Raw genomic sequence first — 13439 nt, forward strand, 5'->3', positions numbered from 1 at the left:
TCGTTCGTTTTTGTAGCACGCATACTACGTGCCAATTGAATTGTTACGTAGTAGTGGAGTTTTTTTTTGTGAATAGTGACAATAGGACAGAGGTTCCCAAAGTGTATGGTTGGGTTATCAGATGATTCACTCCGAGCTGAATTGTAAAAATAATTAATTTGTTACCAATTCAGCTAGCTGAATTCTGAAATGCTTCAAATTTTTCGCAATTCAGCTAGCTGAATTGTGAAAATACTAAGATATTGGTTAATTCAGCAAAATATATTTATAAAAAATTAACATTTGTATGATTTTTACCATGCTTAATTTTAAAAATATTAAGATTTGTATGAATTCAGCTAGCTGAATTGAAAAAATATACAATATTTTGAAAATTCAGCTAGCTGAATTACCAAAAAATAATATTCAGCTCAATTCAGCAAGTGGAATAATGCAATAATACACTTTTTTATTAATTCAGCTAGCCTAATTGTGAAGTAATTAGTATTTATATCAATTCAGCTAGCTGAATTGTGAAATTATTAGTATCTATACAAATTAAGCTAGCTGAATTGTAAAATTATTACATATTTTAGCAATTCAACTAGTTGATTAGTAAAATTGTTACAGTTTTTATTAATTCAGCTAACTAAATTATTAAATTATATTGTTTTTTTCTATTCATCTAGCTGAAATATGAACAATATATTTTATCAAATTCAGCTATTTTAATTCAAAATGTCTACAATTCAGCTTGCTGAATTTTGAAAAAAAATCTATTTTCCTCAATTCAGCAAATAGTATAGTAAAATTATTACATATTTTATGAATTCAGCAAGCTTAATTGTAAAACTATTAAGATTTTTATTCAATTCAGCCAGCTGAATTTAGAACATTTGAAGATTATCATCAATTCAGCTAGCTGAATTGTTAAAATATTACGATTTTCCTCAATTCAGCTAGTTGAATATTAAATTTACAACTTATTTTACCAATTCAGCTAGCTTCATTTACAAATTTTTGAAGTTTTCTTCAATTCAGCTGGACAAAGTGTTAACAAATTAACAATTTTCTGAATTCAGTTGACTGAATAATAATTTTTAAACATATATCATGAATTCAGCTAGCTGAATTTACAAATATTAATGCTAATTTCATAATTCAGCTAACTGAATAGTAAATTTACTGTGTATTTTATCAATTCAGCTAACTGAATAGTAAATTTGGAATATATTTTATCAATTCAGATAGCTGAATTTACAAATAGTAACGATTTTTTATCAATTCAGCTAGATGAATGGTAAATTTACCAAATATTTTATTAATTCAGCTAGTTAAATTTGCAAAATTATATGTTTAATTTCGATTATGCCAGCTGAATATTAAAATTATGAAGAAATTTCTCCATTCAGCTAGTTGAATAATACATTTACAAAATATTTCATCACTTCAGCTAGCTGAATGGTAAATTTACAACATATGATATAAATTCAGCTAGCTGAATTTACATATTTCGAATAATTTTATCAATTCAGCTAGCTGAATAGTAAATTTACAACTAATTTTACCAATTCAGCTAGCTGAATTTCCGAATTTTCAAGATTTTCTTCGATTCAGCTAGCTGAATATTAAGAATATGAAGAATTTTCTCAATTCAGCTAGCTGAATTTGTAAATTTTGAAGATTTTCTTCAATTCAGCTGGCTGGATATTAAAAATATGAAGAATTTTCTCAATTCAGCTAGCTGAACTTACAATTTTTTAAGATTTTCCTCGATTTAGCTAGCTGAATATTAAGAATTTAAAGAAATTGTTTAATTCAGCTAGCTGAATATTAAAAATATGAAAAAAGTTCTCAATTCAGCTAGCTGAATTTTGAAAATTTTAATGTTTTCCCTAATTCAGCAATATGAATATAATAATTTTTCTACAATTCAGCTAGCTGAATATGCCAATTTTTATATTTTTATTAATTAATTTTAATTAGGGTTTTTATCTCCCTATTTGAGACTCTCTGCATTCATAATTTTAGACCAAAAAGCAAAAAAAGCGAAACCAAAACAAAACAAGTATCAACGACCGATGACAAGTTTTGTTTTGTTTACTTTTTGTTAGTGTAGCACTATGGCAACAGACAAAAAAACATGACGACAAGAAAACAATAACGCTTCAATGTCAAAACAAGAAGTTGTTGGGTAAGAGAATTGACGTTTTGTTGTCAACGATCGTTGTCACGTTTACAATATTTCCGATAAGGTTCTTCAATACAACAACAACGGCTACAGCAACAACAATAACAACAAGTGTTTTATGCACTTGCTTGAAAATGAAGATGAGACAGTAGCACACACACACACCCGCACAGAGAGATATAAACTAGCCCGTATATAGGAAATTTGTTTTAATGAGGGGAATGGTGTGGGGTGGGGGAGGTATGGCTGGAATTGAAATTTGAGAAGTTAATAAACCCGTTAAAATGTTTTTTTTTTCGGCATGACCATCTTTGCAATTGGAAATATGGCGTTTTGGCGTTCACTGACATTTCCTAGAATATTGGCAGCAGACAACACATGATTTGTTTTGTTTTTGTTTTCTATGATGAGTGTGGAAGCGAGAGAGTGAGATGGATGATTTGTGTTCTCTTCAATTCTATTTCTATTCTGTGTGTGTGCTGCTGTTGTGTTGCACCCATTAGTTATTGTTGTTGAGAGCAAGAATTCCCTTTTTCAGTTACAATAACAACAACAAAGCTTGGCGAAGCTTTGCTGTGTGGGAGTGTGTGTATGTGTGTTTTTGCGTGCAGTCATCGTTTTTGGAGGGATGTGTAAAGAACAAACTTCACTTGCCGTCGTTGTTTGTTGTGTTGCTGCTGCTGTTGCTCCTCTCTATGTGTGTGAGTCGTTGTGTGTGTGTCGGTGTGTGTGAGCAAACGCATTCAACAGGTGTCTGTTTGTTGATTGCCTTTCGAATGGGGTTCTGTTGTCTTGCCGTCATAATTCTGTTTAGATAACTTCCGACTTTTGCGGTTAGCGGTAGTGTTTTCGTGTGACGTCGTTTTTTGTTGATCCATGGTTTAGTAGATCGGTCGGATGGTCGGTAGTTCAAATGGTGTGATACTAGTTCTGTTTTTTCTTTAGAATTCGAAAGTGTATGTGTGTGAGAGTAGAGAGTGATTGTTGTGGTGATGTTGTTGGCTCTGCTGCGCTGCTGCTGCCTCTGTTGCTGCTGTTCCTAATTGTAAATCTTGAAAACAAAAATTCTCAGAGAAATAAAAAATGAAGAGAAGAGTTCCTGTGTTCCCACAGACTAGACTAGTTTAAACATGAAATAAATTCTAATGAAACTTAACATCTCAGAACATAGCTATGCTCTCCCTGTTATCAAATGTGATCACAAATACACATGCACACATATTTAAGGGGGAAATGAAAATTGATTTGTTTTTTTTCAAGAATGTATTGATAAATATAAACAACAACGTTTACTAGTGTTTTAAATGCTCACCTATTTGGATCAGTTATTGTTTTTTTTTCTGGTATAGTGGGAAGTTGAGGGGATGGACTAGAACTTAATGGGTCTATTAAATTTTGAATTTGTTTAAAAATTTATACCAACTTTTATATGTGTGTGTATTGTGTAGACTTACCAGAATTTTTGCTATATATAATAATTGCCCCAACATTATGGTCTATTAGTTTGTGAATCAAGTCTAGATCAGCATCAATAGTGCAGCAAACCCCCAATTTAGGGCTCAGCCTAAGCCACTGAAAATAAATAAAAAACAAAAATAAACTAAATTAAATTAAACTTTTCAAAAAATAAAAATAAATTACAAATGAAATTAAATTAAATTAAAAAAATAACAATAGAAATTAAATTAAAAAAATAGCAACAACAAATATCGGAAAAAATAATAACGGAAAATAAAAGACAAAAATAAATCAAGAAAAAAAATAAATTAAAAAATTAAAGAAAAATTATCAAAAAAAATATAAAAAAAAAACCAAAAATAATCGAAACAATATATTAAAAATAAATTCATAATATTAAAAAAAATTATTCAAAATATAAAAAATTTTTAAAGAAAAAATTAAATTAAAGGAAGAAAAAAATAAAAACAAAAATTAACGGAAAATAAAAAAAGCAAAATAAAAAATAAAAAAGGAAAAATCAAAAGAAATTAATCATGTTGAAATTTTGTTGTTGGGTTTTAGTGTTAATAGTAGTCGTGCCGCATCATGCACACAGTCAAATTGGATGTGAGTGATCGTTTTGATGAATATGGCTGTGACAACAAATTAAAAAAAAAATAATTATTCAAAATTTTAAATGAAATTTGAAGAAAAATATTAAATGAAATTTAAAAATAAATCATTAATCAAATTTTAAATAATTGAATTATTTAAAAATTAGATTTCCTAAATATATTATAACACCTGAGGGCGTATACACAATATTTGATTTAAATATTCTGCATACGCCACTGTGTAACAACAAATGTTCTTTATATTTTTTTATACTTTTGGTAGTGGTTTTCCCTGGCGTCATATTTCATATGAGAGAAATTTTCAAAATAAAAAAAAAAGATAAAAAAATTAAAATAATATAAATTGTGGCAAAGTTAGAGGTAATTTACATATTATTAGTGACCTAGATTTTTGAAAAGAAAGTAAAATTAAATCAAAAGTTTCCGAAATGAATATTAGCCTATTTTTTGGTCAATATTTTTGGTGACAAAATTTTCATCCTCAAAAAAAAAAAAAATAATTAATTAATTAGGTATATTTTGTGATCCACTAAAATTATTATTAGGATTTTTTAGCATATATTGCTACTTCTCGTCTGCAAATTTTTAACAGGCAATGAAAAGTTTTAAAACAAAAACCAGAACCTGTATAAATGTGAAATTTCCGAATTTTTTATTTTGAAAAAAAAAAATAATTTAAATTAGATCAAAAACTGAATTAGTGAAGTGTCCGTGTTTTTCGATCGAAAATGTTAGCTAGCCAAGAGTCATTTTTTTCTCTCAATAATTCAGTGATTTTTTTAATACAATTACTTTCTATATCTTTCTTCTTTTTTGTGGAAATTTTACTGTCAATTGGAAAATATTTGAAAAGCAAATACAAATTTAGAGTAAATAAAAACGTGTCAGTGGTTTTTGAAACTAATAGACCTACTGCACCACAAATTTTTGCCATCAATTAATCTGTTCAAAATTATACTGTGGATTTTTTTTTTAATTTTAAAAATTTTGAACGAATTGAAAATTACAAAAAATTAATCATTTATATGGAAGACTTCTTAAAAATGTGTAAATTTTCAATATTGTTAGTGTGTGTGTGTGTTTTTATTTAGTAATTCTTTCTAATTAGAAATATTAAAAAAAAAGTTTAAAAATTATTAAAATAATTTCTTTAAAAATATAAAACTGTCGATTTTAAAACATTTCCAATTTTTTTACAATTTTTGACTTCATTGTTGTTGTACACATATTTTGTAGGCTTCAATTTGTTGTATTTCATTATGATGCGTAAAAAAATTGTACAATTTTCTATTACCTTTTTATAACATAAAAAATCCTAAATTTTTCAAAAATAATTATAATTTTTACAAATTCTTTGTCTTTTTTAATAATTCCAATTTATTAGTTATTAAAAAATATATAAAAATTGTTTTATTTTGTAATGGTTTGTTTCAAAATTAAAATTTTTTTTTAAATGTTTCTCAAAATCAAATTCAAAATTATCTAAATAATTCGAAATAAAATCTTAGAAAATTACTATTTTCCAAAGAAAAACTAAATTTTTCCTCTACTAGTTGTTAAGGGGGAGACACACACACACACACAAGGATATCAGGCAAGCTTCCGTAAGTTGCACGTTTTTTTTATAAATCTGCAGTTATAGAGAAACTTCTCAGACATATTTGAGTTTTAGAAAAATCTTCATCTCCATTAAAGGTGTTCCGAAGGTTCCTGAAAATATTTTTCAAAATACATCGTATCATAAAATCCTTCGTACACATTTCTTCCTGACGTATACTTTTCAAAACAAATTCCTTTAAAATGCATTTATAAATAAAACATATGATTTTTTTCTAATAACGAGTGTTTGAGAAATACACTTATTAGATGTTAAATCGCTTCTGATTTTATTGAAAATATAAATTCACTTAAGTGCCGAACTATCATAGAAATCTTAGGGTATCTTATTCTGTACACTTATCACTAGAACTAGTTGATTGCCCATTACTGAGTGCATTATCAGTTGGGTATTGCCCTTATTATTGATCACCGCAGCAGCTAGCACACGCATTAAAACTTACGGGCACATATCTATGAAAATATATTTATGTTTGGCACTTGCATATTTTATAATCTATACACTGTGTAAATTATGTTCATAGAGCTTAAGGCCTTTCGAATATTTTTTCTTTTAAATCAGCCAACGATTATACTTTATAGGATATTCTTTGCATTCCTAGGCCACAGATACTTTTTTTTTAATTTCGAAGATTATTGGGGTTTTAATTACAATTAATTTTGGTAAGTGATATCTTTAAAAAATCCACAATATCACATGTCCTTCGAAAAAATCCTAGATGTGTTCGGACTACCTACTTCTTCGTATATTTGGATTTATAATTATAATTACCAATTTATTCCATGAATTAACTGTGTAAGAAATGATATTGTCCAATTCTCTACAACAAACATTTTTCCATATATATTCTAATCTATTCTACATAGAATTTTCCAGAGATCAATAGTGTATATAGTTTCTAAATACATAGCACTGACAAGTCAGGAAAATCTCACTAAAAATCAACAAGCGGTTTAAAAAATTAGGTAAATAATTATTGAAAGTTAAATTATTATAAGACAAAATTCATTTATTAATCTAAATGTGTGTGTGTGTTTATTTATTTTTATAAAAATCCGACACTTCTAACAAAAATACTTTATTTTATTATATTTTGTTTTTCCTGCAAACACCAACGAGCTTTTCATTGTAATCCGAGTAAAAAGTGGCGTTATTTTGCTTCCTAGACATTTGTAACAGGTAAGTTGAACATAATAAAATAAGTTTATAAGAACATATATATATTTTTTATTTTTTTAAACAACAACAACAAAAGGGATAAAAAATATTTTGTTTTTCTCTAGCCAACAATTACCTTCATTTCATAATTAATTTTTTTATTTAATGGGAAACCCCCCCCCCCATTCTCGGGGTCAAAATTTTTTTTGATAAAATTCGAATCTACACTGATTAAATAATGTCTCTACAAATTTTCAAGTGAAAATCTCAGGAACTCTTGAAGATATAGCCCATTTATTGTGTCAGCACCAAGTGACGGCTGAAGGGATTCTCAAACTATAAACGCGTTTTTCTCTAAACATTTTTTTGCGAATGGCGGGCACGATAACTCAAAAACGAATAATGCAATCGGTTCCAAATTTTGCAACGTTTCTCTGGGAGTGTATAGCTCTCGTATGAACTAGGATAAAGCCAATCGGTGAAGATCTTCCTTATTTTTTAACTTGGTTTTTGGTAAAAAATCTACGATTTTCCAAAAATATTTTTTCAAAGGTTAATTTTAGAGCGAAGTCATCTTTTCATCTCTTTTAAATCTTCAATTATATATGTGCAAAGTTACAAACCTTAACAAGCATTGGTATTGATTTACCAGCCCATTGAAAATCTTGAAAAATTGAAATCGAGAATGGGGGGGGGGGTTGGTTGGGTTCGCATAATATTCAATATACGCATATTCAAATGTTGGTCATATTTGTATCCTCAATATTTGCTTTGTAATCTAATCCTTTATCAAGGGACCTTTTTAAGTAAAGCTTAACACGTTTTATATCAATGAGCTTTGTCACGGTTCGTGCCTAAAATATTATCGACATTGGGTATATCTGGACGCGATATATGTGCTGCATAGAAGAGGCAACAAATTGCTTTTATTTCTGTAATGAAACGCCATTTGCTCCTTCTCTTGGCCATTCTTTGAAATCACAGTTTGATTTCTTGATTTCTGATTTGATCTACGCCTCTGGCGATCTTCATTACAAAATCCATTGATACATTTCCCACAACTTTCATCTTGTATGCTTGTAATTGTTTTTTCTTTAAAATTTTAATTGTCTTATAGTTTATACCCGATGATGATATCATGATATATGCATTTATCGATTTGGCTTCGCACAAGACCTATTTCCAGCATTTTAGTATTTACAACCTTGTTCCACTCTCTACTAGATGGTTTCAATCCATGCAGGCATTTCTCCAGTTTGCATGCCTTCTTTGAACCATCTCTGCATACTTCGGGCATATTTAAGGTTTCTTTAAGTTTTCCATTGAAATATATACTGATTGCATCGAAAAGTTTTCATTAAAATGTACACCTTGGCGCTGCGTAAATCCTTTAGCAACCAAACTACTCCTTCAATTCTTTGGATTGTTATGTACATCATATTTACTTTTAAGCACTCATTTGGACTGTAAATTCTTTTATTGCGCCTTCTTTGATTCGTTGCATTTGAATCCTTAAGTCTAATTGATAGTCGGTAATCATTAACAGAGTTGTATTTTTTCCAATGATGCCTATCTAAAAAATTCTACTACAGCACGACCAACCTGACGGTTGTGACAATATAAATTTACAATAGCGTCAAGAGCAGCCCTAGGTGCCTCTAACAGAGTCTTCTGATTTCCAATGCCTTATATTACAGACCTCAATTACTCCATCATAGGGTGTTTGCGTGATCTCGAAATTTTCAGTACATATTTATCGGTCATTCGGAAGTACTTTACACACTACATAAGGTCCTTTATATGTCGGCATTATATTCTTGTTAGTCGTAATAGACCTTACTGTCTAAGCAATTGTACAACAATGCTGAAAGAAAGTAGAAACAAAAAATGTTCTGCAGAAGTTACTCCTGTCGGTACACAGTAACAAGCATGCATGTATATCACACCCAAAAATGATGGCATCACATATAGCAGAAGGCTAATATTTGAAACGCTGACTCATAGGACACATCTCAAAACATTCAATTATGAATTGACTGGCCAAAAATACACATGCTGATTAAATTTCTTCTCGCTGAACTTCTCTAACTAACCATTGCCATTGATTCGTGAATTTCAACAAATTTCTCTGATACATCTAATAGATAAGTTTTCTTAAATGACCAAAAAACCATTTAAGGGACTCCTTGCTATTTATGACACATTTTCGGATCTAGAGGTTTAAATTTAAAGCGGCCATTCGTTGACAATTCGTGTGGTGTGAGGTCTCTCCCTCACAAGGGGTCAATATTTTGTAAACTTTAAAAAAAAAAACGAATAATAAAACATGTGTGTAATTCCGAAGACATCCGAGGGTATATATCTGTCGGCAAAACAGACTGGCACCTTTTTATTTGTTTTTTCTTCCAAAAATTGCCAGTTTGCTCTCATCAGTAAATAAACATTTTCCCAAAACAAATTGTCTTTACTTTGGTTTTTAGCGAATATAAACACTGCATATGACCCATATTTATATAGAGCTCTGCGAGCAATACTGACAATTAGACATTCTCCTGATATAATTGTCCGTTCGTCTGCTACTTTTTACTGCACTTTCCCAGGGATTGGCATTAACTATTCTGGCTATTGTTCTCTTTTCGGAGTCGGATAAAATTGTATCCGATTCAAGACGAGGAAAATCTCCCACATTTCTTCACCTTTTTGTATTTATCAAATATTTTTTAACATTATTATGACATTTGCCAATTTCTCTCAAAGATTTGCCATCAGATCCAAATAAACGGTTTTTTTCTGTGGGAACTCTACCATATAGCCCATGTTCATATAGAGCTCTGCGAACAGTTCTGGCAATTACACTTTCTCCCAATATAATTGTCCGTTCTTCTGCTATTTAACTGCACTTTCCCCATGATTGGCCTTAAATCTTCTTGCCTTCTTGTCCTTTTTTCGGAAAGTCATCCACATTTTTCATCTCTTTGTACTTATCGAATATTTTTGTAACTGTATTATTACATCACATCACATATTATTACATTTTCCCTTGGGTTGGGTCATGTATTTCCCCGTGCAATGCAAATTTTTGACTTTTTTGTTTACATCGTCTTACTTATGACGGTATATATAATTGTTGCCATATTTATATTCTATATTAAAACAACCGATCTTTTCAAGTTCATTTTGAATATATATATTCACGTACCGGCTCTTATATACTTCAAAAATTATTTCTGTGAATATGAAATTGGAGCAGATTTCATTTCTAAATTTTTGGAAAACTTAGCTTAGTCCCGTCAAACCCAACCATCCATAGTTGTAGAGCTTTTCGCATGTTTTACGCGAAACTCATGTTACACTCAAATTTGGTCTCTGGGGAAATCATATATTTCGAAACAACGTACAGTTTTTATTTGTTATTTAATTATTATATGTAATTCATTGTTTACATCGTCTTACTTATAAAGGTATATATGAATGTTGCCATAATTATACCTTTTTCGATATTAGAACAGCCGAATTCTTCAGGTTCACTTTATATTCTGACTCTTATATGATCCTCATTTTGTGCTTCTGAAAAAAATAAATTATGTGCATCTAAAATTATAGAATATTTTATTTCCAACCATTTGACTTTAGACTTGAGAAAAAACAGCACACTTTCGCTAGCTGGTTGACCCTATTAATAGATCCTGTTTCGAAGCATAGTGCAGTGCTACTTTTTGGCTTGTTTATTTCTTATTTGTGATTATTTGTTTACATCGTCTTTCTTATAACAGTTTTTAGATCTTGCCATATTTGTAATTATTTCTCCATTAATACAACTGACATTTTCCCTGATTAAACTAATGGAACGGTATCCGGAAAAACACAATAAATCAAAACTTGCAAACGATTTTTTTTGAACCCAAATATACACGTTAAACCTCGTTCTATGACTCTGAAATTAGAAAAAAATTCAATTGTGAAATTTTGGAAAACTTTGCTGTGTCGGTAAAACCCGACCATCAATTATTGTAAAGCTTCAACTTCTAAGCGATGATCTTCGTTATATTTAAGTTTACCCTCGAAGAGAGAACATGTATTTCGAAACACCACACCGAAACACCTGCTTTGAGTTTTTTACTTGTTTATATATTATTATTTGTAATTCTTTGTTTACATCGTCTTTCTTGTAACAGATATATGAATGAATGTTGCCATATTTATAATTTTTTCTCCATTAGTACATGCGACGTTTTTATGTTCTCAGCATTGAGTAATCAAATTTTCTTGGTCTTTTTAATAATTGGTAATACATTTTGCATCAAAATTTATGAAAGAACTTATTTTTTTAATTTTTAAAATTTCTTCCAAATTATTTAATCTCTTAGACACCGCTAAAAATGTGGTGATTTTTTATATAACATCATATTTTCTTTTCTATATACTTTCAGGTTTCAGGAAAACAAATTCGATACCCCTTAGGATATTATGAGATTAGAGACTACCTTGATTATTTGATATCTAGTAACGCCATGGATTGAGGAATGAAGGCATTTTTCACTTTCATTATTTTATTACTGGGTCAAAATGGTAGGTAAAACTTGAAATATGCGCTCCCCGGGGAAAACCACATAATACCAAGGTAGGTAAACGCAAAAACCCAACCAACAAATGTTCCCGTTTACAGTTTCATCACATTCATCATGCTCACAACGTAATCCCAAAATTGTCGGTGGCCTCGAGGCAGATCGACATGAAATGCCCTATATGGTTAGTCTAACACGGCGCGGTGGACATTTTTGTGGTGCCACAATAATACACGAAAAATGGATACTAACGGCAGGGCACTGCATCTGCAATGGACTGAATAAATTTATGAAACCCTCACAAATACAGGGTGTTGTGGGTCTGCACAGCATATCGCAATATTTGAATGGCATACACAATGAACGGGATGGAGCTGCACCGGTGCAAGTGAATTTCAAAAATATAATACCGCATCCGAATTATCAATGCACGAATACGAAAAATGATATTGGTACTTGAAAAAACACTTCTTGAGATTTTTTTTTTAATTTTTTAAAAGAGGAGGATCGGATACTAATATATTTTTTTTTTTTTTTCTTTTTCTTTTTCTTGACTTTCTCTATTTTTGTATTTCATTTTCTTTTTGTAAAGCCCTAATGGAAGTATTACAGCCCATAGCATTTTCGAAATATATCCAGCCATCTTGCCTGAATTCCGATCTCTTGCGTAGCAATGAAAATGAATTGGCCACTGTCTCCGGCTGGGGTTGGACCAATGAAAATCAAGCGGAGGGTTCTCGTTCGGATGTCCTGCGCAAGGCCACTGTCCGTGTATGGAATAATAATGCCTGTGAGAAGTCCTATCAATTGAATGGAAGGCCCTCAAGTGTTATAAGTGATACGCAAATGTGTGCGGGTTATGAAAATGGTGGCATTGATTCATGCTGGGTAACATTCGAATTTTATTTTTTCTTCTTGAGGATATTTGAGATTTTGTGTTTGAAATTTATTTATTAATTGTTTATTTTTTCTATTTCCCCTTAGGCCGATTCTGGTGGCCCCCTGATGTCCAAGGAAAACTTCTTGATTGGTGTCGTCTCAACGGGCATTGGCTGTGCGCGGCCTGGCCTGCCTGGGATCTATACCAGAGTTAGCAAATATATTCCATGGATGGAATCTGTGATATTTTCTAGATAATTTCATAGTTTAACTTCCAAGATGTTTTTGTGATATGTTCGATAGATTTTAATTTATAAATTTTTCTACTGTGATATGTAACTAGAATAGGTATAGAATTAGGAAAAAAAAAATAAAAAATTGTAATTAATTTGAAATATTTTTTTGTTTTATTTAATAAAAGAATCATTATTTTGACAAATGTGCAAAGGAAATGACAATCAGCTGATAGTTTATCATAAAACACGTTTGATGTAAACGTAGCATAATGTAGTAAGGAGATCAGCTGATTCTCCCACGTGCTGTCAAAATGCATTCTATTTTGAATTAGTCATATTAAAATGTAAACAAAATCCAAGGCCTATCAATAAGGTCAGCCAGAAAGATGAGCTGCAAATCAATTATTCTCAATTCACAATAAAATTATTTATTGTGAATTGACTTCACATTATGAAAATATTAATATTCAAGGCCTATTAATAAGGTTATCCAGGGAGACCAGCTGCATATAACTGTTTCTCATGTTTGCTATCAAAATTCATTATTGTGAATTGATTTTCATTATGAAAACGTAAAAATTCAATTTTTTTTTGACATCAGACTTTTAGAAAAGCACCTGATATTCGTATGCTGGGTGACCTTATTTATAGATCTTGGATCAGCTGATAATCTCTCGTGCTGTCAAAATGTAATCTATTTTACATAAAGCATATGGAAATGTAAAAAAAAAAGCAAGG

At 30.3% G+C, this 13439-nt stretch overlaps 1 protein-coding gene across 1 annotated transcript; it reads left to right on the top strand.

Annotated features, from left to right (window-relative positions):
• Positions 1 to 4164: 4164 nt before the first annotated feature.
• On the top strand, positions 4165 to 12723 carry LOC133338284 (transmembrane protease serine 9). The gene is made up of 4 exons (XM_061546460.1): positions 4165 to 4237; positions 11688 to 12038; positions 12179 to 12474; positions 12571 to 12723. Exons 1-4 carry the CDS (start codon positions 4165 to 4167, stop codon positions 12721 to 12723), a joined length of 873 nt encoding a protein of 290 aa, XP_061402444.1.
• The last annotated feature ends 716 nt before the right edge of the window (positions 12724 to 13439 follow it).

The sequence above is a fragment of the Musca vetustissima genome, unplaced genomic scaffold (genome assembly GCF_032173495.1).
Source record: "Musca vetustissima isolate MV318-11 ecotype Yass unplaced genomic scaffold, APGP_CSIRO_Mvet_v1 utg8637, whole genome shotgun sequence".
In the NCBI taxonomy this organism is placed as follows: Eukaryota; Metazoa; Arthropoda; class Insecta; order Diptera; family Muscidae; genus Musca; species Musca vetustissima.

What these genes read in the sequence shown, in the direction of transcription:
- LOC133338284 (XM_061546460.1), top strand. Translation starts at nt 4,165, where the DNA reads ATGTTGAAATTTTGTTGTTGGGTTTTAGTGTTAATAGTAGTCGTGCCG. An exon ending in TGCACACAGTCAAATTGGAT is followed by an intron (nt 4,238 to 11,687) that starts GTGAGTGATCGT and finishes TCCCGTTTACAG; the next exon opens with TTTCATCACATTCATCATGC. An exon ending in GAATACGAAAAATGATATTG is followed by an intron (nt 12,039 to 12,178) that starts GTACTTGAAAAA and finishes CTTTTTGTAAAG; the next exon opens with CCCTAATGGAAGTATTACAG.